Source organism: Procambarus clarkii, chromosome 83 (assembly GCF_040958095.1).
Source record: "Procambarus clarkii isolate CNS0578487 chromosome 83, FALCON_Pclarkii_2.0, whole genome shotgun sequence".
Taxonomy (NCBI): domain Eukaryota; kingdom Metazoa; phylum Arthropoda; class Malacostraca; order Decapoda; family Cambaridae; genus Procambarus; species Procambarus clarkii.
In genome coordinates, this window is record NC_091232.1 from 2,225,039 (window position 1) to 2,248,754 (window position 23,716).

The window sequence follows — 23,716 nt, forward strand, 5'->3', positions numbered from 1 at the left end:
TAGAATTACAATAAATGTTCAACTTTCTAACTGCTACTGTTATTTACAACGCTAAAACCACACAAAAAAATCTGCATATATTTGAACCCTTTGTCAGCACCAAGAAGCATGTGCTACTGATATGAGCAAGTCTTGTTCTATTGCATATTAAAGAACATCTTCAATTGCATGGTAAGAGTACATATTCTACTGCATATATAAGGCAAATCATCTTCTGTTTCAAGAAGCAGAAGGGCAAGCAGAAGGGCAAGTCTTCTTCTGTTTCAAGAAGCCCAGAGGTTCTTTTAATTCGTCTATAGATCCCGAGGAATGTATATGCTTGAAAGTTCCGTAAAAAAGAAGGCTTGTGGACCCAGGATGCAAACCCTTTGCCATTACCAACAGTGCCATATAATTCAGTCTAATTTACAGTCTCCGTGGTGTAGTGTTAATTAAGACACTCGCCTGGCGTTCCGCGAGCGCTTTGTCATGGGTTCGTATCCTGGCCGGGGAGGATTTACTGGGCGCAAATCCTTAACTGTAGCCTCTGTTTAACTCAACAGTAAAATGAGTACTTGGTTGTAAAAACGATTCTTCGCGGCGGGGATCGTATTGCAGGGACCTGCCCGAAACGCTACGCGTACTAGTGGCTGTACAAGAATGTAACAACTCTTGTATATATCTCAAGAAATGGATCACTGAGACACTCATCAATCACTCCATGGCCTCATGCACCAAGCAAAATATTCTATAAAGTCAGCACTTACTCTTGGCCTCTACAATCTAGGTACCACCAAAAGAAAGTATTATGTCTATTGAAAATTTTAACCAAAAGGTAAAATAACCAGCACATGGGGAAAAAATAGAAAAAAAAAATTGTTGTACTGTTAACCACCTTATATACACTTATTGATCAAAATTATACTTTAAAATACATAGACATATTTGAACAGTATGATAAAGGACGTAGCATACAAAAATCGACAAAAATTGCGAACACTTTTTTTCCATTTCTACTGGTGGTCCTCAGTAATGTAGGTCTTGGATTTGACTGTAAATTGTAGAGCGTTTTACATTCATACAAAAAAAAAATACATAAATAAATATATATATATGCTGTATACACCATTACCTCAGATTAGCACAGGTTTTAGCATTTGGAAGACAACATTAACGTGTGACATCTATCTATTAGAAAAAATTCTTCGCATGTTGTCACAGCATATCTAACGACCACCACATGCATCACTTGTGTATGCTGTTCCTAAATTGAAATATCATTTGGATAACTGTATATATATATAAAGGTTTTCTAATCATGATAAAGGTGCAGATAATTTTTTTTTTATATATCATGCAGGTTAGGAATTTTTACTGATGAGAATTTTGAGCATAAGGTAAAAATTACTTTCCTGTATCCTGCTTTTCAGGTCATACCTTCATGCACTTAGGAAAATGAATTACCTTATATATTGCACTGCGAGGACAAACAAATTTGTATATCGCAGTGGCTTCTCTGAGCAGTGCTGTAAAAGGACATATTAGTAGGGAATAGGTCAATAGAAACTCTAGGCTGGAGGTCTCTTCCTCCCCATGTGTGTGTGTGTGTGTGTGTGTGTGTGTGTGTGTGTGTGTGTGTGTGTGTGTGTGTGTGTGTGTGTGTGTGTGTGTGTGTGTGTGTGTGTGTGTTTGCTCATCAAGTTATAAAGTTCTGGGTTCCCACACTCACCTTTGTAGCGCAGACGAAACAAGTTGTGACCACCTTTGATATGACATTCATTAAATTTTTGGTTTCCTGTATAACATTGTCCACTTTAGTAAAGGTGGCTGCCTTGCCGACTGTCGGGTTTTTAACTGTAAATTGTAACTGTTGAACGTAAGTTGGAATTTGGTCCAAGTGCTCCATTAGCTCCTTTTTATGGGGCCCTGCCGGAACCTGTAAATATTATACATTATGTAAGATCCATTCAATTTGAAGAATATGTTACATGACACAGGCATTGCATAGAAATTTAATTGGCACATAAAATCTGTCCTGATTGCATAAATGAATATAACAAAGTAAATTATAACAGGTTTCCACAGCAATAAGATAACAAGTCATGATATTCAATCTTATTTACTTGAAAAAATATATCATCTTTAAATGAGGCCTTTGATTTTTATGATTATTTTTAATATATTTATGGCGAGTTTTTAACACTAGTGCGAGATTTTATCGTGTTGCCTGGCTTAGTCCTATAGTAGCGAACCACGACCCGGTAGTGGGTTGTGACCCAGAGCCCGAAGAACACCTCTGTATATAAACACACAGACTTCGCAAGACGATACTATCCAAGACAAAGAAAGTCAACAGAAGGCACACAGAATATGCACCATCAGGTCTAGGAACTAGACCCAATGGTGGGTTTCTTCAGAGAGACCCACTTGGGAGCAAAATTCGATCCTAACACCAGGGATGAAGATTGAGGCGGCAAAGTGCCTCAGTCACCCCCATTAGAAGACCAGCCCGTCCTCCAAAACAAAGACCCAAAAGTGATTCCATGCACCCGCCAAACCACCTGTTTATGACTGAAAAGCATCTTGCACAGGACTCATAATTGATGATGTTTGAACACTTCTGGAACAAGGGCTTCGCTGACGAATTCTGTTCAAATCATAACGCTGTAAATGCTTCACCCACGTACTACAAATACAAATAATCGTCAACAGAACCTAAACACCTAACCTATGCCTATATATGCATAATGTTATAATAGTAATTTATATTTGAGAAAATTCCTATTTTGAATGAACAGCATGTTCATTCAAAAGGGCGCAAATCCTTAACTGTAGCCTATGTTTAACTCAACAGTAAAATCTGTACTTGGTTGTAAAAAAAGATTCTTCGCGGCGGGGATCGTATTCCAGGGACCTGCCCGAAACGCTACGCGTACTAGTGGCTGTACAAGAATGTAACAACTCTTGTATATATCTCAAAAACAAAAAACCTACCAAAGGACCCAAAACAGAAAACGGAACAGTATTTCAATTTCACGAACCGCTATCATTTTCTAGTACGACGATTTTTGGCCTGAGGTAAAGAGTCAAAAAACTACGCTCTATTAGGAGGACGAGCTGGGAACCCTCCTCAAGGTTGACCACGGACAACACAACCCAGGACAGTGAAGAGGCAAGTCCTGTTGGTCCAAGTCCTGTCCTGACGGGACAGGACTTGTTCTGTTCTGATTTAAGGCAGAATCTGTTCTGCCTTAAATCTGGTCGATTTAACCCAGATCTTTCTTTGACAAAAACGCAGTTTCCGCTCTGAAATATTGTTTAAAAAATAGATTTAAAAATGACACCCAAGACTGTAGGCGCACAAGAAAGCAAAGTAACAAATATCTCCCTGGTGTGGAACCACTCGGGCTGGACGGTAGAGTGATGGTCTCGCCTCATGCAGGTCGGCGTTCAATCCCTGACCGTCCAAGTGTTTGGGCACCATTCCTTCCCCTCGTCCCATCCCAAATCCTAATCCTAATCCTTTCCCAGTGCTATATACACTTGTAACGGCTTGGCACTTTCCCCCTGATAGTTCCCTCCCTTCCCTGGAGCCAGATTCACGAAGCAGTTACGCAAGCACTTACGAACCTGTACATCTTTTCTCAATCTTTGGCGGCTTTGTTTACAATTATTAAACAGTTAATGAGCTCCGAAGCACCAGGAGGCTGTTTATAACAGTAACAACAGTTGATTGGCAAGTTGTCATGCTTGTAAACTGTTTAATAAATGTAACCAAAGGCGTCAAAGATTTAGGAAAGATGTACAGGTTCGTAAGTGCTTGCGTAACTGCTTCGTGAATCTGGCCCCTGGTGTGGATGCTTGGCATTTTACCAGAAATAAAAACTTAAGAGGAGACAACTCGTGATCTATAATGAAAGATAAATTGCTTACCTGATAAGAAAACTGTCTGACAACTTTGTATAATCTGTTGGCTTCTTCTGCAAAATATTCCCCCTGTGTGAACAGGTCCTGTGTAGTCTTGAGGGCTCCCTCGCCTCGCGTGAACTGATACATTGAGAAGGCCATTGAAGACATATTTTTGGCACGCTTTACAATATCATTGTCTTCATCTTGAGTGATGCGCTCCTCCCACTTCTCGGTTTCTTGGTCCACCTAACACGAGATAATACACAGCTCAAGATTGATAAGCAAATGCTGAAAAAGTTTCAAAATTATTCTGCACTTGAATTCCAAATAAATAATTCCGAATTTACTTTTAAATTTATCTTCCAGTTTAAAAGTTATATATTGTTCTATGTATAAAAGTAAGTTAAAGGCATCAACTTACTTCTGATGATATAAGTTTCATATCCAAGCCCGACTTGGCTAGTTTAGCCTGCTCCTCTTGGTCCAATTTGGTGGGTTTCGGCGGCTTACTTGTAGTTCCGTGTTTCTGAGGGGAAGTCAGATAACCTGTTTCAGCCTGTTGAACCTGTTGTTAATGGTAGTGTTAGTGCAGTACTTAGACTTTTATGTATGCTTGGAGCCTATAGTTCTTCTGGAGCACAAAACGTGTAGCAGATGTTAGTGAGCACCAACACACTCACCAACACCCACACCCCCCCCCCACACACACACACACACACCAACACACACACACACACACACACACACACACACACACACACACACACACACACACACCAACACACACACACCAACACACACACACCAACACACACACACCAACACACACACCAACACACACACCAACACACACACCAACACACACACCAACACACACACCAACACACACACCAACACACACACCAACACACACACCAACACACACACCAACACACACACACACACCAACACACACACACACACCAACACACACACCAACACACACACACCAACACACACACCAACACACCAACATCCACATACACCAGCACCCACATCCACACACACTTTGGAATGGAAAGAATAAAACTACGATACCAAATCAGTAAAACTACACGAAACAAATATTCTCACATTAAGACAATCGTTTGTGGAACCAGGAAGATTTTAATAACAGTATTTATGAATTATATATATATAAATTGCATAGATTGAATACAGCTATATCCAAACTGAATGTGTATGTAAAAAATTATATTAAAAAAACAGCGTTGAATGTAATGAAACGCCATTTTCTGGGAGGAGCCCCTTCGGCTTTCCGGAGCTATCCAGGCTGATATGTATATTATTAGACTTTGGCATCAGTGTGAATGGAGTTCTAGGCCTACCAGGGACCACGAGCCAGAACCTGGCCCCCTCAGACAGGCACGAGGAGCAATGGCCTATATTAGTGCACCTGTGTTTGGAGCATTCTATGCAACCCATCGACAGGGCCGGGCACCCAGAAAGGTAAGCGCCTCAAAACAAACCCCCATTCTGGTTAAAACGTCTATAAGAACATAAGAACAAAGATAACTGCAGAAGGCCTATTGGCCCATACGAGGCAGCTCCTATCTATAACCTCCCAATCCCACTCATATACTTGTCCAACCCGCGCTTGAAACAATCGAGGGACCCCACCTCCACCACGTTACGCGGTAATTGGTTCCACAAATCAACAACCCTGTTACCGAACCAGTATTTACCTAAGTCTTTCCTTAATCTAAATCTAAGACTATAGCCTGGATAACTCCGGGGAGCTGAAAAGGCTCCTTCCAGAAAAAAATCAAGTTATTCTTTTAAAACACAAAACCAATTATAATAGTAATTCTGCAATATACATCTTATATGGTGTACTTTAAATGAAAATTTAATATGATGAAAATCTTTTGTCTTATTATTGAGACATTATTAATCTTATTAATGAAAAACTATGAAAAAACTCCGGTTGTAGAGTACAGCCAAGTTTATTTGCATTGTAGCAGTCAGTATTCCAACATTAACAAATCTCTAAACTCTGAAGAAAATACATCTTGCACTAGTATGTCATATTTTCGTTTTATTACCAAATCCTAAATTTATGAACCTAGTCACTTTCGAAACGACCCCCTCTCCCCGAGAAATGAGGCCGTTTAACTCATTCGCTGCCCAGAGACTTCATCTCGGGGGAGTTTTGTGTTTAAGCCGCCAACTCACCCCCGTGTGCATTCGGGGATCTTCGTGATTATATAGAGAGAAACGGATTAATTTTTACTAAAATAACATGAAAATGGTTGCTGGAGTGGAGAATAGTTATGTATTCGATTCAAAAGCAGGCCGAGTCACGTTATATTAAGACCAGCATGTCGTAGCCAATACCTAAATCGGTTAAATTAATGCATTTACCTTACCTTGCAGGCGATGAGTCACAATAACGTGGCTGAAGTATGTTGACCAATCCACACACTAGAAAATGAAGGGACGACGACGTTTCGGTCCGTCCTGGACCGAAATTATTTTCTCTTACGATCCCTTGCTATCCTCTTCATATTCCATTACTATCCCCTTCTTATTGGTTGGTTATAAATAAGAGCTGCCTTGTATGGGACAATAGACCTGCAGTTACCTTTGTTCTTTTTCCTGTTACTATCCTCTCTACTACACCTTACTTTGCATACCTTTTGCCTTGCTCTTCACCTCTCTCTTGCCTATTGATTGCCTTCATCTCCTTCACTCATCACAATCTACACGAGAATGGTCCAGGACGGACCGAAACGTCGCCGTCCCTTCATTTTCTAGTGTGTGGATTGGTCAATTTACCTTACCTTAGTTTATTAGTATTCTCTGTCACTTTTATCACTGATAAAGGCAGGAAGTGCGAGTATTAGGTACACTAAGAGCTTCTCTGTGGCTACAATGTCTTCAGATATTTTTGATGGACAGAAGAGGACCATTTTGATGTTGCTGTTAAATTTGGACACCGCTGTTAATTTTTTTCTCAGTCCATGTAAAATGTACTTTTTGCCCGCTACCAAAAAGCAGTTTATAGCACGACGGAAATAGTTTCTCCTCAAGGGCAAATGTTGATTGAAAATCAACATTTTCATATCTAAATTTGTAAACATCCCGATTTTCATTAAAGATATCTTTGACTGTGGAAATTGAAGTGTAAAAAACTTTGTTCACTTCACTACATCACATGTTTGAAAAACAGACAAGGGACAGAGAAAAAAAATAAAAAATAAAAATAGCACGTTTGTGAAACAAATCCCTAATTTACACCGTTTACTATTTTATCAGCTTACAAAATCAACTGAAACAATTAAGATTGCACTACAAAAATTGCTGTAACTCTCACCTTCAGTACACGAAGAGGTGGGGGTTCCAAGCCCTGTGTCTTTGTTTAGTTCTGCACATTGAAACTTAATGTACCTTAAATCTTGACAAGCTATTAAATAGTAATTGGCAATTATTTTGGGAGAACGGAAAATTTAAGTGCATAATATTCGGTGAATATATCTTCTTTTTTTTAACATGCTGCATAAAAAAAAGTCAACAAAATACAAGAGTTTTAAATGCTAACAGAGCTGTCCTGGTGAGCTCATTCAAAAAAAAAAAAAAAGTGCAAGTTTTTTTTTTTTTTTTTTTTTTTTTTTTGAGATATATACAAGTGTTGTTACATTCTTGTACAGCCACTAGTACGCGTAGCATACTTGTATATTTTTCGTATATGATGCAGCTGCTTCGTAAACAATGCAGCTGTTTTGCCTCACCAGAATCTTAAATAACTAAGCAACGGACCTAACATGCCGAGGCCGATGCTTAGGAAACGTTAATATTACAGTGGTTTATATTTCACTATCCCATCGCATTTTTATCGGATTGAGCGATTTCGTTAAAAATACGACGCATTAAGCTAGAGGACAGGATGTTACCCCCAAACGGGTCTGAGATGTTGAAGATCCTATCTTGAAGTTTGGGTTACCGAAATATAATCTAATTCAACACTGTAGTGTACTGCATACTGTAGTGAACCACATACTGTAGTGAACCACATACTGTAGTGAACCACATACTGTAGTGTACTGCATACTGTAGTGAACCACATACTGTAGTGAACCACATACTGTACTGTACTGCATACTGTAGTGAACCACATACTGTAGTGTACTGCCTACTGTAGTGAACCACATACTGTACTGCATACTGAATGAACTGTATTTATATCAATCATTTCAAGTTTTGAAATGATTGATAATTACAAATTTTTTTGTAATTTGAGACAATTGCTTTAATTAAAAAAAAAATGTAACTTATCGTCAATCTTATTGTTTGACCAATTATGACTTGAAAGGTTCAGTTATCAGACCTATACATCGTATTTTTTACGAATACAAAAAAGCGACGTATTAGTAAAAATTAATGCGTCGCAATACTGACGTTTTTCTACATGCATCAATCTTGATAGGTTAGGCGGGTTGCTTGGCTTCGGACATTTCTGTTTAGCCAAACAGCTGCATTTTTTTATGTTATGGCAAAGCTAGCATCACTTCCATTAGTAACATTAAGAGACGCCTTATGACCTTATTTTGCATTTCTGAATTTGAAGAGGAATTTGCTCTTCTTCAGTCACTCAATTTACAATTTGAACGGTCTTTTTTCTGTAAAATTTTGCCGTGAAAATATATTTACAAAAAGTTATTTTGTCTTTAAGTACAAAGACAGCGATGTGTAAGGTGGGAGACGGAGTCGTTTTACTCATTCGTTGCCCCCAGAGACTTCATCTCTGGGGGAGTCTTGTGCTAAAACCCCCAACTCACCCCCCATGTGTATTCAGGGATCTTCGTGTACATCCCCGTGTGTATTCAGGGATCTTCGTGTACATCCCCATGTGTATTCAGAGATCTTCGTGTACACACCCCATGTGTATTCAGGGATCTTCGTGTACATCCCCATGTGTATTCAGGGATCTTCGTGTACATCCCCATGTGTATTCAGGGATCTTCAGGTGTATTATATATTGAGAGAAACGGTTAAGTGAACTTTACTTTTATTAAAATCACATGAAAATGGTTCCTGGAGTGGAGAAGAGTTATGTATTGGAATCAAAAGCAAATCGTGTAATAGTCCCATTAACTTGGGATTAAGTAGCACAGCACCTTATGGTCTGCAGCCATTGTATTTACAATTATTAGATTTTACAAGGTTTCTCTCGGGCTGTATTTCACACTTCTATAATTAAAGTTTGCCCCTCTGCTGATGATGTATATATATGCATTAAGGTTCTTTGGCCGTGTATAGGACCTATTATATAGGACTGTATCGAAGGTTTCCTGACAATGTAGCATGTAGGCCTCCTATCTTTTCCAGTTTCTTTTCTGATCTCATTCGTATGTGGCACTAATAAGACTGGCAGGCAGTACTTACCTTTTTTTAGACCGTATTGGTGTGTGTTATATCTCTGTTCCGTTATTCCTTGCCCTATTATTTAGGATCATTGCTTTCTTTTCCACGGGATCCTGTAAGGCCCCACAGCTTTTGTTGAACGAAGCTCTGGTATTGCGACTGTACTCGGTTCAATCTCTGGAGTAGTGTTCCATCCCATGTAAAGTTGCCGTAACGACTCTCCTTAAAGGCATTTTTGAACGTTTACTTCAACTCTCCACATAATGTTGAATGAGGAGGAACTAAGTTTTTATTTCTCTTGGTAAGCTTCGTTACACGATTGTTTGATGCAGTTTTCAATGTATTGTCTGATGCACTTCTCATGGTGGGTATGTTTTTTGTTCCTTGTTCTCCTCTTTCTGTTTTCATGCGTCTTAATTATAGGTAATTTGTTGCCCCATATTGTCATTCTCATGGCTTTAATTAACCAACATTGTCCCTTTAACTATGGACTGTTTTCTTGCCTTGGAGCCTTTTCCTTCATGGCTTCTTATCCTTCCATTTTCCTTGCCCTATCTACGTTTCAAATATTCCATTATCGATTATGCTGATTTAACCCTTAGTTCTGGTTACCATACAAGTCTATGTACTCCCACTCTTGTTTGCTCCATTTTAATAATGCAGCAATCTGTTCCAATTTCCTCTTTTAGATTTCCTCTCTAGTGTATGCACATTCATTGAGAGGAAGTGGTTACTGGCATTTGATAATTCATTCTTTTTCTGCCTCGTTCTGGGTAGGGGATAGAATCTGGCCTTGAAGCATCAGCACCTTTGAACCAAGTTTTTTTTTATACATGTTGCATCACAAAGTTTTAATGGCTTCTACAAATTTAGTGGTCCATACCTCTTCGCTTATGATGGGAATATATCAGTTTTAATTTGTTTTCTGGGTGGCTGAAAATGCCCATGGAAACTGTCGGGGGCTTTACTCCATTTTTTATATTTAGCCACTAATTAGGCTCTTTTTTTACATCCTATACAATCATTAGTATGTTACAGTCATTCAATTGGTGTTAATTCTTCGGTATTCTAAAAGAGCTTAGACTTAAGAGTTTAATGACTTTAAACCCTTCTATCTTGAGGTTATCTTGAGATGATTTCGGGGCTTTAGTGTCCCTGCGGCCCGGTCCTCGGCCAGGCCTCCACCCCCAGGAAGCAGCCCGTGACAGCTGACTAACACCCAGGTACCTATTTTACTGCTAGGTAACAGGGGCATAGGGTGAAAGAAACTCTGCCCATTGTTTCTCTCCGGCGCCCGGGATCGAACCCGGGACCACAGGATCACAAGTCCAGCGTGCTGTCCGCTCGACCGACCGGCTCCCTAGAGATTTCATTAAAGATTTCATACATTTCTTAGTCGCTTTCTATCAGTACTCTACCCCTCTCTCTCAGTCTTAACAGTCAAGCATGCAAGGAAAACTGTTGTGAAGCAATTTAGGTTATCTTTGGGCGCTATATCATCATATTTTTTGTTTTTCTTCTCTAGTACTGTATATCATTTTCTCACTTCTCTGCAGTTATTTAAAATGTTTTTCTATCATGTTTTGTATTTCTCTCAAGCTCACTTTCTTTTCCTTTTTGATTTATGGAACTGTCGGCTGACCCGAGGATTGTTGTAGTCCCTGTTCGTGTCTCAATAGCTGAGATGTACCGACGCTAGACATCCATGTACTTCAGTACTAGAAAATCCATTATGCCCAGTAATGTCCTCAAACTGACTACATATCTGTCTCTACCTGTGTGTGTGTGTGTGTGTGTGTGTGTGTGTGTGTGTGTGTGTGTGTGTGTGTTTAAACAGTAATTCGTGCATGATTTTGTATAAACAAGTGTATGTGAACTATTTTCACAATAAAGGCTAGTGGGCAAGTGCAAAATCTTTCAAAACATTGCTGTCTTTAGCGATCTTTACACCCTCGTAAGTTGAAACTATTTACTAACTTAAATAATCAAGATTTATACACAGAAAGAAAGACAACACTTTCCTCAAATAAACAGTAAGAAATAACATATATATATATATATATATATATATATATATATATATATATAACATGGAAGAAATTATGCTGGATTTCAGGGACAGGCTTTAGAATGTAAAACAAATAGAACACAAACCGGAAAAAAATTATAAAGCCAAAGTAAGAAATTAAAAAAAACTCTGAATTAAAATTCCATTGCATAAATGTCAGTAATTTAAGAGCAGATACACAAGCATTGTTTCTACATTCAGTAACTGTGGCTAGAGGCGCGAAGGGAAACTGAGCCATGCAGCTGGACATACCCCAGGGCGCGGTAGGGACATGTACACCTGTTTCTCTGCTGGCTTGTTTTCCGCTGTGATCTGGTCCCCAATGTCCTTGGTCAGGCTCTTGACGTCGCCCACCAAATTTAGCCACATGTCGGCAAATACTGAATCATGGCAAGAGCAGAGAGAAAAATAAGGTATAATAACTTTAGAAAAAAGCTAACTATATAAGCAGATAATTGAGAAACCCCCAACTTTTTTTTAATTTTTTTTAAGGGTATTCACTTCAAGCATGATGCAGGATGAACGCAAGAGGCAAAGAGGGCAAAGCCTTCTGGCTTGACATGAGCAATTTAAAATATTCATGAACATCTGTCATGTCTTAAGAGGACAGGTTTGGCTGAATCAGGAAAACAAATTTACAATCAAATTAATAATTCATCACCGAGATGGTGGTGGTGGTGGTGGTATCTCCAGAGTGGACAAGTGACAGACTTTACCACACTCTGGGCCTTTGGAAGTAAGCACTTGAGTTATGGTCAATGGTCAATGCTCATGCTTGAAGGAAGGAAGATTCACCTACCTACAATATCCTTACTTACCCTCAACATTTTCTTTGGCTATCTTTGAAGTAGGATATAAGCATAGGGTCTGAGCTGCAGTTACAACCTGAGGGCCATAGATCCGAAGATTGATCTCTCCATATTTTGCAGCCACTTGAAGGGAATCTGTCGTAGCTATGTGTCGTAACAATTTACACACCTGTAAAAAATAGAAATGTAAATAAAAACACACTTATTATCAGCTGGAAACATAAGCAAGCTCAGGTTATATTTCTGTAGCAGAGGGAACCGATATCAAACATATATAATGGTTCTCATTAAAATGTTGAACTCGACAAGTTATCCTTAACCCACAGGCTGCTGTATGTCAAAATAAAATAGAGTGTGTTTGTGTGTGTGTAAGTTTGGGTAGATTTATTTTAAAGTTTCTCATGCTGCAGATGAATAATGGACCTTCGAGGAATATAGTAGCGTTATGTGAGCTAAATATGAATTGTGGTTTACATGTGACTTAGAATTTCAAGAAAACACTGCCTCCTCTATTTCTTAAAGAATACTTTCCCTCAATCCTTGCTGCCTGTTTATTACATTTGCATTTTTTATACAACTTATTCTCAACACAACCATCATCCAGCTTGTTCAGAAAAAGCATCCTTTGGCAGACTCATCATTCAGGGCAATCATCATCTACTCCCCATACCATTCAGGACCATCCTCCTTTAACAGGAACGTACGAAACCTAATTTCTGTTAGATACAAACTAACTGCTCTCAATTTAAACTAGGTAAGTTTGGTGCCTCGCATAGCGAAAGCTCAGTTTTGGAGTAGTGAGACCCATCATATCAAATGGACTAGTCTACTATTACTTTATTCAAACTGGAGGCGTAGGGATAAATGCTGGTGCTGGAATGCTGCTTCGACCTCAGGGGATAGTAGCATTATCAATAAGAAGGAAGAAACTGGTCGATTCTTATAGCCCAGAGATGCAACAACATTGTCCCCCCCTTCCCTCCCTTCCTTCCTTCCTTGTAAGTATATATGCATACATCTCTCTCACTCACACCTACACATCTTTAACTGTCCATGCAAGACAGACGGAAATATATATATTTGTTTGTTAACATTGTATAAAGGAATGACCATGTCTGTGGTAGAAACTAAACTAAATTAAACACACACACACACACACACACACACACACACACACAGAAGAGTTAGGGGGACATGATCACCACATTCAAGATTCTGAAGGGGATTGATAGGGTAGATAAAGACAGTCTATTTAACACAAGGGGAACACGCACAAGGGGACACAGGTGGAAACTGAGTGCCCAAATGAGCCACAGAGATATTAGAAAGAACTTTTTTAGTGTCAGAGTGGTTGACAAATGGAATGCATTAGGGGGTGATGTGGTGGAGGCTCACTCCATACACAGTTTCAAGTGTAGATATGACAGAGCCCGATAGGCTCAGGAATCTGTACACCTGTTGATTGACGGTTGAGAGGCGGGACCAAAGAGCCAGAGCTCAACCCCCGCAAACACAACTAGGTGAGTACACACACACACACACAGGGGGCCTCGTAGCCTGGTGGATAGCGCGCAGGATTCGTAATTCTGTGGCGCGGGTTCGATTCCCGCACGAGGCAGAAACAAATGGGCAAAGTTTCTTTCACCCTGAATGCCCGTTACCTAGCAGTAAATAGGTACCTGGGAGTTAGTCAGCTGTCACGAGCTGCTTCCTGGGGTGTGTGTGTGTGTGTGTGTGTGTGTGTGTGTGTGGTGTGGAAAAAAAAAGTAGTTAGTAAACAGTTGATTGACAGTTGAGAGGCGGGCCGAAAGAGCAAAGCTCAACCCCCGTAAAAACACAACTAGTAAACACACACACACACACACACACACTAACACACACACACACACTAACACACACACACACACACACACTAACACACACACTAACACACACACACACACACACACACACACTAACACACACACACACACTAACACACACACACACACACACTAACACTCTCCAGACCTCCACCTTACCTCCTGAATGTGCTCTATGTGTTCCAAGAAGCGGTCGGCGTATTCGTCTAGTCTCTCCTGATCAGTAGCCAGGCCAGCGTTCTTAAGGGCGCTGATAAGCTCGCTCTCAGCGCACGCCCCGCGCACAAGCTCCTCTGCCTGTGATAAGGAGGAGAGGCGTCTTAGCTTTGTGAGAGAGAGAGGCAGAAACAGTTTAAAATTTTGTATCATGTTCCATAAGCGATGAACAATATGTAGTTTCCTGACTGCCACATGGATGAAGGGTTCCGTGAAGCTGTCAAGTGTTCCTCGTATTTATCTGGTACATACTTTCGCATTCTTGTGGCTGGTTCTTGTTCCTTCCTTGAGCTGCAGACCAGGGACCAGATTCACGAAAGCACTTACGCAAGCTCTTACGAACGTGTGCATCTTTCCTCAATCTTTTGACGGCTTTGGTTACATTTATTAAACAGTTTACAAGCATGAAAACTTCCCATTCAACTGTTGTTATTGTTATAAACAGCCTCCTGGTGCTTCGGAGCTCATTAACTGTTTAATAATTGTAAACAAAGCCGCCAAAGATTGAGATAAGATGTACAGGTTCGTAAGTGCTTTCCTGAATCTGGCCCCTACTTATTACAGACTTCTCCGGACTCAGTCATGGAAGAACAAAAAATGCGTCCCTTGTTGTTGCATTAGAATCAGCTACTGGGAACAAAAGTCCCAAGTAGCACGGGCTATGATGAGAGCCCGTAACCCCTCCCCCCAAACTGCGTCCCCTAATTAGTATTCAATCGATAAACACACACACTCAGAACCTTATTAAATGGGTTTAGCTTTTACAGTTATATCCATAAACTGCGTATTCCCTTCATATAAATTGTAGAATTATTCCCTTCACATAAACCGGAATTATCAAGGGAAAGCGCCAAGCCATTACGACTATATAGCACTGGGAAGGGGTCAGGATAAGGATTTGGGATGGGACGGGGGGAAAGGAATGGTGCCCCAATCACTAGGGGGGGGGGGGAAGGGTCCTTTTTAACCTCCGTGGGAGAGGTAGGAGCGCTTGCATCATCAAGTGACCTGGTTATACCTTCGCAGATCACCAATATTCTATTTCTGGAGCACACTATTGCGGTCAACTACAGATGTTCCGATTCAGTCAAGACTTCAATAGAGAATTCAACAAATTCAGCACCATCAAAATATTTTAAGTTCTGCTACTCAAGGATATGTTCTTTTTTGTCTACGTATTCCCAATACCAACTGATTATAATGCCTCACGCAAGGCATGCCTTGTGAGGGGATGGGGGAGGGAATAAGCCATGGGTGTTGCATGTGGGATGACCGAGGTAGGGTACAGCTAGGAGGAAACACCTACCTGCACAAGAGCCGTTGTCTGAAGCTGGTGTTTCATGTCTGTCGTGGCGCCCAAAACAGTGTTGATGGCCGTCTCCAACTCGTCCCCAGGTGAGGGCGGCTCCTTCTGCTCCTGACATCACGCAATAACATTTATTAATGTTGTGTGTGTGTTAAATGTTGATAAGACAATTATACAACTTCCTGGGATTTGCATACACTTGAACCAAACATTTCCTCCTGTTGGCAATACAACATAACATTCTAGCACACAACTGCTTCCAATTTGTCTCTAAATACAAAATATAACTGAAATCATGGAAGGAGTTTAATTTATTATATCAAATAGTATTCAAAGCTTACAGCCCTTAAAGCTTGGTACATTGCGGTCAAATATCTATTTTCGATCATAAACTTTTTGCAACACAGGTTACGAACCTCTAATACGATTTGATAATTTTCGTTTACCGGAATTTTCACTCTGCAAATTTTCACATCTTCCAGAATTTCATTCAGAAGAAGTTAATTTTTTGGGGTAGCTAATTATTTTGTGAATGGTAAGAACTTTTTCTTTACATCTGTAAATCAAAACTAAAAGCAATTGCCCAACAGAGAATCAAACTTAAGCAAACTTGAAAGGAGTAAACAAATAAATATTCAAAAATTAAATGAGTAGTGAAAGGAAGTGAACTGATATATGGAATTAAAAAAAAAATAAGTAAAGCAAACGGAATAAACTAAAAGGTTCTGTAAAATAGGAATCCTATGTAGCCCACAAGAATAAATTAAGTGGTCATGTCAAGGAACTTTACATAATAAAAGGTGTCCTGTATCTGCATTATACAAAGACTAAGCTATTTTTCAATCTCTTTCTGTAATTTATGCCATCTTTACCCACATCAGCTGGTGTGTGTCCCTTTTATATTATTGGAAGTCTAAAGGGCAAAACAAAAGTGAGAATATCAAAAAGTAACCTAAATAGTTTAGGCAACCGAAAGAAAAGTTCCTGAATAAGGTATATTAATGGTGTGTCTTTAATTTTCTTTTTCTGTGGAAGTTCCTTCGGCTCCCTGAAGTTATCCAAACTGACATGTGCCTTATTAGTGAGGCGTCATCAGTCCCTGGATTTGTGTGCTTACCGGAGACTAGCGCCAGAGCCTGGTCTACTCAAGAGGCGCAGGGAGCAATGACTACATGAGCACTCATATGCAGTCGGCGCAGCCTGCATACAGTGGCAGCCGACAAGTCTTTCTGGAGACTCAGATTTGTGTTCTGCTTCAGGGAATTTTTTTTCTTTTCTTTTCTTTAGGCGTGTACACTTACATTTGACAGTGATAGTCTGCCTAGCTTCCCATTAGGCTAGCCTAGGTTGTGTTGGCGATCCTCCTCTGTTGCCCCGAGGTTTCACAGCGACCTCCGGTTGTCGGTTTGCATGCAAAAACAGGGGGTTACCAGCTTACCTGGCTCCAGTGCCTGGGCTTCCCGGAGGGTTAACGTACCCTACGGGCCCTGAAAAACCCAAGGATGGGATACCTTGGGGTATCAAGGGTGTATACTCAGAGACTTACCCGCCTCCCGGGTAAGTCTCCTTTTAAATTTATCTGTGGGTAATTAGCTTCAGGGAGCCAACGGGGCTCCCCACAGATTATCAGCGTTGAATGTAACCCATTCTCTGGGCGAGCCACGGAGGCTCCCTGACACCCTCCGGTCGGCGGTTGCCATCATTCTACAAACTGAGGGGTGGACCGGCTGGCTCCCCTGTGGGTCTCCCCTGAAGGGCTTCCCTGAGAGGCTTCCCTTCTATCCAGTTGGGGAAAAGGGAGGAAGGGGTCGCTAACGAGCGGGCGCGCTAGTTGGATGACGATTTGTTTCATTTTCTTTTTGGGGGAAATTCTTTGGCTCTGTTAGGACGTAGGTTGCAATTTTAACCAGTTAGAGGTTTGTATTGTTTCGCCTACCTTTCTGGTGGTATCCCCCGGTCGATGGCAGACATGACAAACTCTATATTTAAAGTGCTCATATGGTCATTGCTCCCTGCGCCTCACAGAGTGTCCCAGCTGCTGGCGGTGGTCTCCGCTAGACACACACAACTCCAGGAACTGATGATGCCGAACTAATAAGTCACAGGTCAGTTTGGAAAGCTTCAGGTAGCCTCCGGGGCTCGCCCAGACAATAGCGTTTAATTACATTTAAAGCTGTTCATTTTTATATTAGCGAGTGGTATAAAATGGTATGCAATACAGCCAGATAGATTTATTTTTTGTGAATGTGTATGTGTTCCCGTGATCTTTTTGGTTAGTGTTTTTATGGCTAATATCACTCAAAAAGGGCGTCTATGACTCAAGTCTGGGTCTCCTGTGTTTTTTCCGCACATTTTATATATTATATAAGCACATTTTATATATTATATAATTGATTTATATACGTTTTAAACCGCAGAAAAGTTCAAAGTAAAGAGAACAAGTGGCACTCACCAGATTGACTCCAACCCTTAAGAGCTGGTTAACTTGGAGTCGTATCCTGTCTGTGAGGAGGAGAATATTTTCTCTGTGCTCGTGTGTGGTGTAGGCAGAGTCCGTGAAGTCTTGCATTCGTTCACAGATTGTGTCCACCGCCTGAACTCCAAGTCCATAATGGAGAACACATGGAAAAAAAAAAAAAGATGGAGTTAGAGAAAATGAAGTTTGCATTTTAAGATGAAAAGGAAACGAAAGGAGACGCAAGGTATGGAAAAGGTAGAACATGGCAAGTTAAGATAATTATCAGGAGACCGTGCTATCCCAATACGACTACATAGCCCTTATAAGGGATATGAAGACCAGGGTCTGAGATAGGACAGAGGGGGAATGAATGGTTCCCTAAGATGGTTAGATAGCTTATTATAGCTATTTCAAGGTATGTCTGAAGATAGACCAGACAGGGCTTACCCACACATAAAAGAGGGACATGTATGAAAAACAAACTTCCCACTCTCTTTCCGGCCAGTCTAAAATCGGGTTATATATACCAACAAAAAACAAATCTATACCACAAAGGCTCTAAGCCTATACAGATGGTCGAGGATTTGCGAGTAAAATAGGAACTAAACAAAATATCATCCAAATTAGTGATGCTTTGTGTACCAAATTACACACCATTCATTTGACAAAAAATGTGGCAGGGATTTATATTATATATTTATAACAGGCGTCCCGACAGGTCCCGCTACATTCACTATAGTCCCACACGTTAGTCCGGCTGGAGCGGGGAGGGATACATACGTTACAAAATGCAATTTAAATAATATAACAAATTAAATTTGTAAAGCAAAAGCCCTAACAGCACATACGAGCAATGTGACAATTCAGCGAGATCGTATGGCCATGCATAGCGTGCTTTCCAAGTCATCAATTAACTTGCTTTTCAATTTATTCCACAAGCTGGGTTCGTGGGCTGGTCCGACACGCTGGTTAAACCTTAGCTTTTCTTACCTTATAACTTATTTTCCTAAGTTTTAAAGTGTGCTTTACAGCTTAGTTAATATCATGATCTAAAATTTCGTTAAAGCTTACTTGACAGCTTGCTTTATAGCTTGCTTTATAGCTTGTCTTTGTTTATGACTACAAAATAGTCAACAGCTTACTTTCCAACTTGGTTAAAGCTTCCTTTGTAATATTCTTCACAACTTTTTTTGTCAGAAGCTCTAAAGCTTACTTTACAACGTACACAACCTGGTATACAACTTGCTCTACACCTTTTATAAATTTTATTGATAACTTGCTTTACAACGCGGTTAAAACATACTTATGAACTTAATTGTTAATGTTTCCTTTGCACGTTATAAAAGTGAGGCATAACACTGATAAGGCGATATGTGGTGTCCACGTTAAAGCTTCGTCTGAACAATGTAAACCTCAGTAAATATATATATATATCAGTGATAAATAAATGTGTTGTAGGATGAGAGACGATATACAAGCACCACATCCATTTTAAAACTTAATTAATCAATATTTTATGTAATTGCGTTAACATATAGGTGGCGCGCTGAGAGGAGTAGCAGGAGCTCTGGGAGGAGCAGGAGCGCTGGGAGGAGGAGTAGTAGTGCTGGGAGTTTGCGAGACACGGAGATGAAAACTAGCCAGGAAGCACAGGGAGGCGAGGTGGTGTGTTGTGCAGGTAAGGTGGCGAACACAGTACCTGACAAAGACGGTCCCTGACAGCTGGTCCACACAGCGTCATCCTCGTCATCTCCACGGAGTCTTCAAGGTAACGGATGGCACCGTACATGGTGTGGTTGTTGTCCCAGTCCTCCTGGAACACAGTGCACAGTAACACACCACCACTGTGGTCCTGCACTACACACACGCATACATACGCACACATACATACACATACAGTTCTCCGACAGCTCAGATACCAAGCATGAGGCTCTAGATGGCGAGGGGGCCATGGTACCCTGTATCATGCTAGATACATTCTTTAGCAACCAGAAGATGCTATAGGTACATTCTTATTTTTTAAACCAATCAACTCTTCTCATAACTATAAAAATTATATTCTGTATTTTTTGTAGACTTGGATGTCTTAAGTTGCTAATACGTAAAGACATTATCAATAAAACAAAACTTAAGCTATTTCAGTAATAATTACTAGAATTGTGTACAACTTTGTATAAGTAATATTTTTTTTATTATTAAAATGTTGTCTCTAAAAGAATTCCAGAAGTAAAATACACTTACTACATAATTATGTTAGATAAATATTAACGTAAACGAGAATACCAGCTTGTAGGAAAATATATCAACCGGTATGCAGCCTGTCCTCATAAGGTTTGCCATCGTCAAGAAAACGATCTATTTAAAGTGTCCTCCGCTAACCTACCAGAGGACCCAAAACAGAAAACGGGACAGTACGTCACTTTCGCGCCACCCGTTTTCGCACTTTCGTATAGTCAATATTGACTTATTAAATACGTGCATATGTGACATACTAATTGTGAATATTTTAGTTTACCTTGAAAAGCTTCATAGAAAACACCGACCTTACCTAACCTTCTTAGTATGTTAAGATAAGCATCTTATTGCTTCGTAATTACAATTATTACTTAACCTATTATAGGTATAGGTTAACTAAAAATACTAGGTAAACTAAAATATTCACAATAAATTAGTATGTCACATATGCACTTATTTAATAAGTCAATATTGACTAAGAAAGTGCGAGAACGGATTGTTTCGCGAGCCGTTTCCATTTTCAAGTACGACAAGTTTTGGCCTTATGTAACGCATACGAGCGAAAACCGACGTTCTATGTAAGAGGACAGGTTGACCGGAACGGCACCAACCAGCAGGAGTAATTGTTGATTGTAAACCAACGTTTACAATCATCATGATTGTAAATCAACGTTTACAATCATCGTCTTCGACAAGAAACACCAACAACCACTGGAGAAAAAAGGTGCAGTGGTGTAAAAGTCCACGATACTCTTAAAACATACCTGTCTCGCCCTGAGGGTGCCTGGGGACTCCGCCGGACTCTGACCGTTGACTCTAGACTCGCCTTGCGCGTTGACCGAATCCAAAACGCCGTCCTTGACCACGTAATGTATAAGGTCCATGGCTCGTCGCATCTGGCAGAACACAGTATCCCTGTTCTCTCTGGAGGTGAGGCACTCGGGGTGACGCAGGCACACCTAAAAATGACGCAAGAACGGGGGTTACTACAGTGTCGTAGACTAATATAGTCACTATTTGTAGGAAATACGAGGTTAACAACAATCTATTATATCTCAATCTAGCCAGGGTAGGTTGATTCTCCCCCGAATCAACCTACCCTGGCTTTGCGCCCTGGAGAGGCCACTCCAGACCAGGCCGACACCAGAGCGCAACTCCATAGTCTCCTGAGACTGATGGATGCCCACTACTACTACGCCTACTACTATCAAGGTACGGTATTGCGACGGTGTGAGATTACTACACTGTTAGATAATGTCTCCAACATATGGGTGAAAATTAAACACCCAACCCACACATCTGAATGAAAATAACGAAGTGAATTCCGGCCCATTTTGGACCCACACCACTTGATACGGGTCCAGAACGGACCCAAACGTTGCTATCTTTATTTTCACTCGTGTGAGTTGGGTGTCTTAGCTGCATACTGTTGCACTGAGGCTAAATCCTTTCAATTTTAAAAGCAGTTATAATAAAAACAAAACAAAATATGAAATGGGGACTGATAAAGACCCTGTACAAACTAAGGGACACCCAACCCATACATTATAAATAACAGAAGTGGTGGCGTTTCAGTTCGTCCTGAACCACATCAACTCGTATGGGTCATATGGGACGGATCGAAACGTCGTCATTTATTACCAGATGTGTGGGCTAGATATCTAATTACCAGCCACGTTATTGTGACATTATAAAGAACGTTGGATAATCTTGGGGGTAAACAGTGGTATCTTACCGAGTGGGTAGAAAGGTCACCATTACATACTATATCACTAATAAAACATTTTGGGAACCAAAGGAAAAAAAAGAAGGCTGGGAATTGTGAATGGCCATATAGTCTTTGATTTTGTATTTTTGGAACACACAAAAGTTGAAATTTATGTACACGAGAGGTAAACTTACTAGAGATTAAACACAAGAGAGGCAAGTATACCCGGGAGGTGTGTTAAACACTTAAGAACACGAGAGTGAATAAAGTAATTACAAAGCTCCAGATACTTTATGCCAGGGGGGGGGGGGTCAGAATGGTCTAATAACTGGGCATTAAGTGATGTAGTGAGCAAGCTCATGACCCAGTTCCTGCTCGCAGAGTTTGCACCTGGAGTGTTCAGGATTGGAGGATCCGTTACCTGTAGCCACCTGCCACAGGTAACGGTAGCCACCTGCCACAGGTAACGGTAGCCACCTGCCACAGGTAACGGTAACCCAACCTGATCCTGGCAACCACTGTGTCGCACAGTCTGGTCCACGTTTTGTGCTGCCCATAAACATAGGTTTCAGGTCTTTCCCAGAGAGAGGGAAAGTATACATACATATGGAGAGTTAGGGAGGAATGTAGCAGGATGGATAAGGAGAAAGAGAATGCAATAAGAGAGGCGCAACGTAGGTAATCAGGAAGGAATAAGGAAAGGAGCGATTGATACCATACCTTGGAAGGTGAAGGGACGACGACGTTCCGGTCCGTCCTGGACCATTCTCAAGTCGATTGTAAGTCGACTTGAGAATGGTCCAGGACGGACCGAAACGTCGTCGTCCCTTCACCTTCTAGTGTGTGAGGTCTGGTCAACACCATACCTTGGAAGCTGTGAGGAGCATCATGGTAGATCTGTCAAGTACTTGTCGCGCAGCCGCCATCTGCGCCCGTCTACGCTCGTCCTTCATGTCGGCTGCGCGGTCGCCGGTGAGATGCGCCAACTCCACCATCTCCGCTCCGAAGTGACTAAATGCCTTGACGAACTCCGTGAAGTTGGTTACACTCTCCAGCCTCGACAAGCTGTGGGTCACCTGTTGAGAGAGAGAGAGAGAGAGCGGGTCAGGTCAGTCTCGCTGGGCATGGCTAGGGGAGGGATTGGTCTGGTGTGGTGGGGGGGGGGGGCAGGGGCATGGTCAGTGAGGTGTGGTAGCTAGGGCACGGGGCGCGGTATTGACCCATCTGGTGGGTACGACATCATGCTATCCACCAGTAACCAAAGCGTTTCGAACGTAACTAAAAATAATTGTTAGGTACATTTGCATTAATGTAGCAGCCCTAGACTATAAGAAAGGCTACACAGTTTCGGTCAAGAGCGAGCTATAAGATAAAAGAAAAATCATCTTGCAGAACGGATGCACTATGTTTAGTGCGCTATCGCTGTAAACCCGCTCGTCCAACTTTCAAGAGGCATATATGCCCCTATATAAACATATCAGATGACTTGAGGAAACTTGATTCAAATCGGAATGACACAGGATGTATACTTGCCATGATATTCTTGTAAAGGCGACTCGGGGAGGAAGTGGGGGGTATAATGTAACATTTACGGTTTTAAATATGGCTATCAGTTCTGTTATCACTCCGGGCAAAGTTTTTACACAACACGAGGGGCAGGTCCAATGATCCCGGAGGTAGGCGTGCGACCCGATTGACCAAGTTTTGTACAAATGTGCCAATCCCAGTGTGACCGGAGGTTACGTGACTTCCAAAGGGGAGCT

The 23,716-nt window shown here is 41.0% G+C and overlaps 1 protein-coding gene across 9 annotated transcripts in view; it reads right to left on the bottom strand.

The window, feature by feature from the left end:
- alpha-Catr (alpha-catenin related) overlaps positions 1–23,716 on the bottom strand; it is a 318,532-nt gene that overhangs the window by 11,211 nt on the left and 283,605 nt on the right. For 7 of the 9 annotated variants that reach the window (XM_045759535.2, XM_069316274.1, XM_045759536.2 and 4 more), the window contains 11 exons: positions 22,820–23,029; positions 21,010–21,204; positions 19,710–19,823; positions 18,005–18,145; positions 15,553–15,663; positions 14,190–14,327; positions 12,178–12,337; positions 11,612–11,739; positions 4,310–4,453; positions 3,913–4,134; positions 1,709–1,915 (listed from right to left, as the gene is read on the bottom strand). In XM_045759535.2, the coding sequence (XP_045615491.1) occupies positions 1,709–1,915; positions 3,913–4,134; positions 4,310–4,453; positions 11,612–11,739; positions 12,178–12,337; positions 14,190–14,327; positions 15,553–15,663; positions 18,005–18,145; positions 19,710–19,823; positions 21,010–21,204; positions 22,820–23,029 (1,770 nt within the window). The remainder of the gene's footprint in view (positions 1–1,708; positions 1,916–3,912; positions 4,135–4,309; positions 4,454–11,611; positions 11,740–12,177; positions 12,338–14,189; positions 14,328–15,552; positions 15,664–18,004; positions 18,146–19,709; positions 19,824–21,009; positions 21,205–22,819; positions 23,030–23,716) is intronic. The other 2 variants (XM_045759530.2, XM_045759531.2) reach the window with 2 other exon arrangements.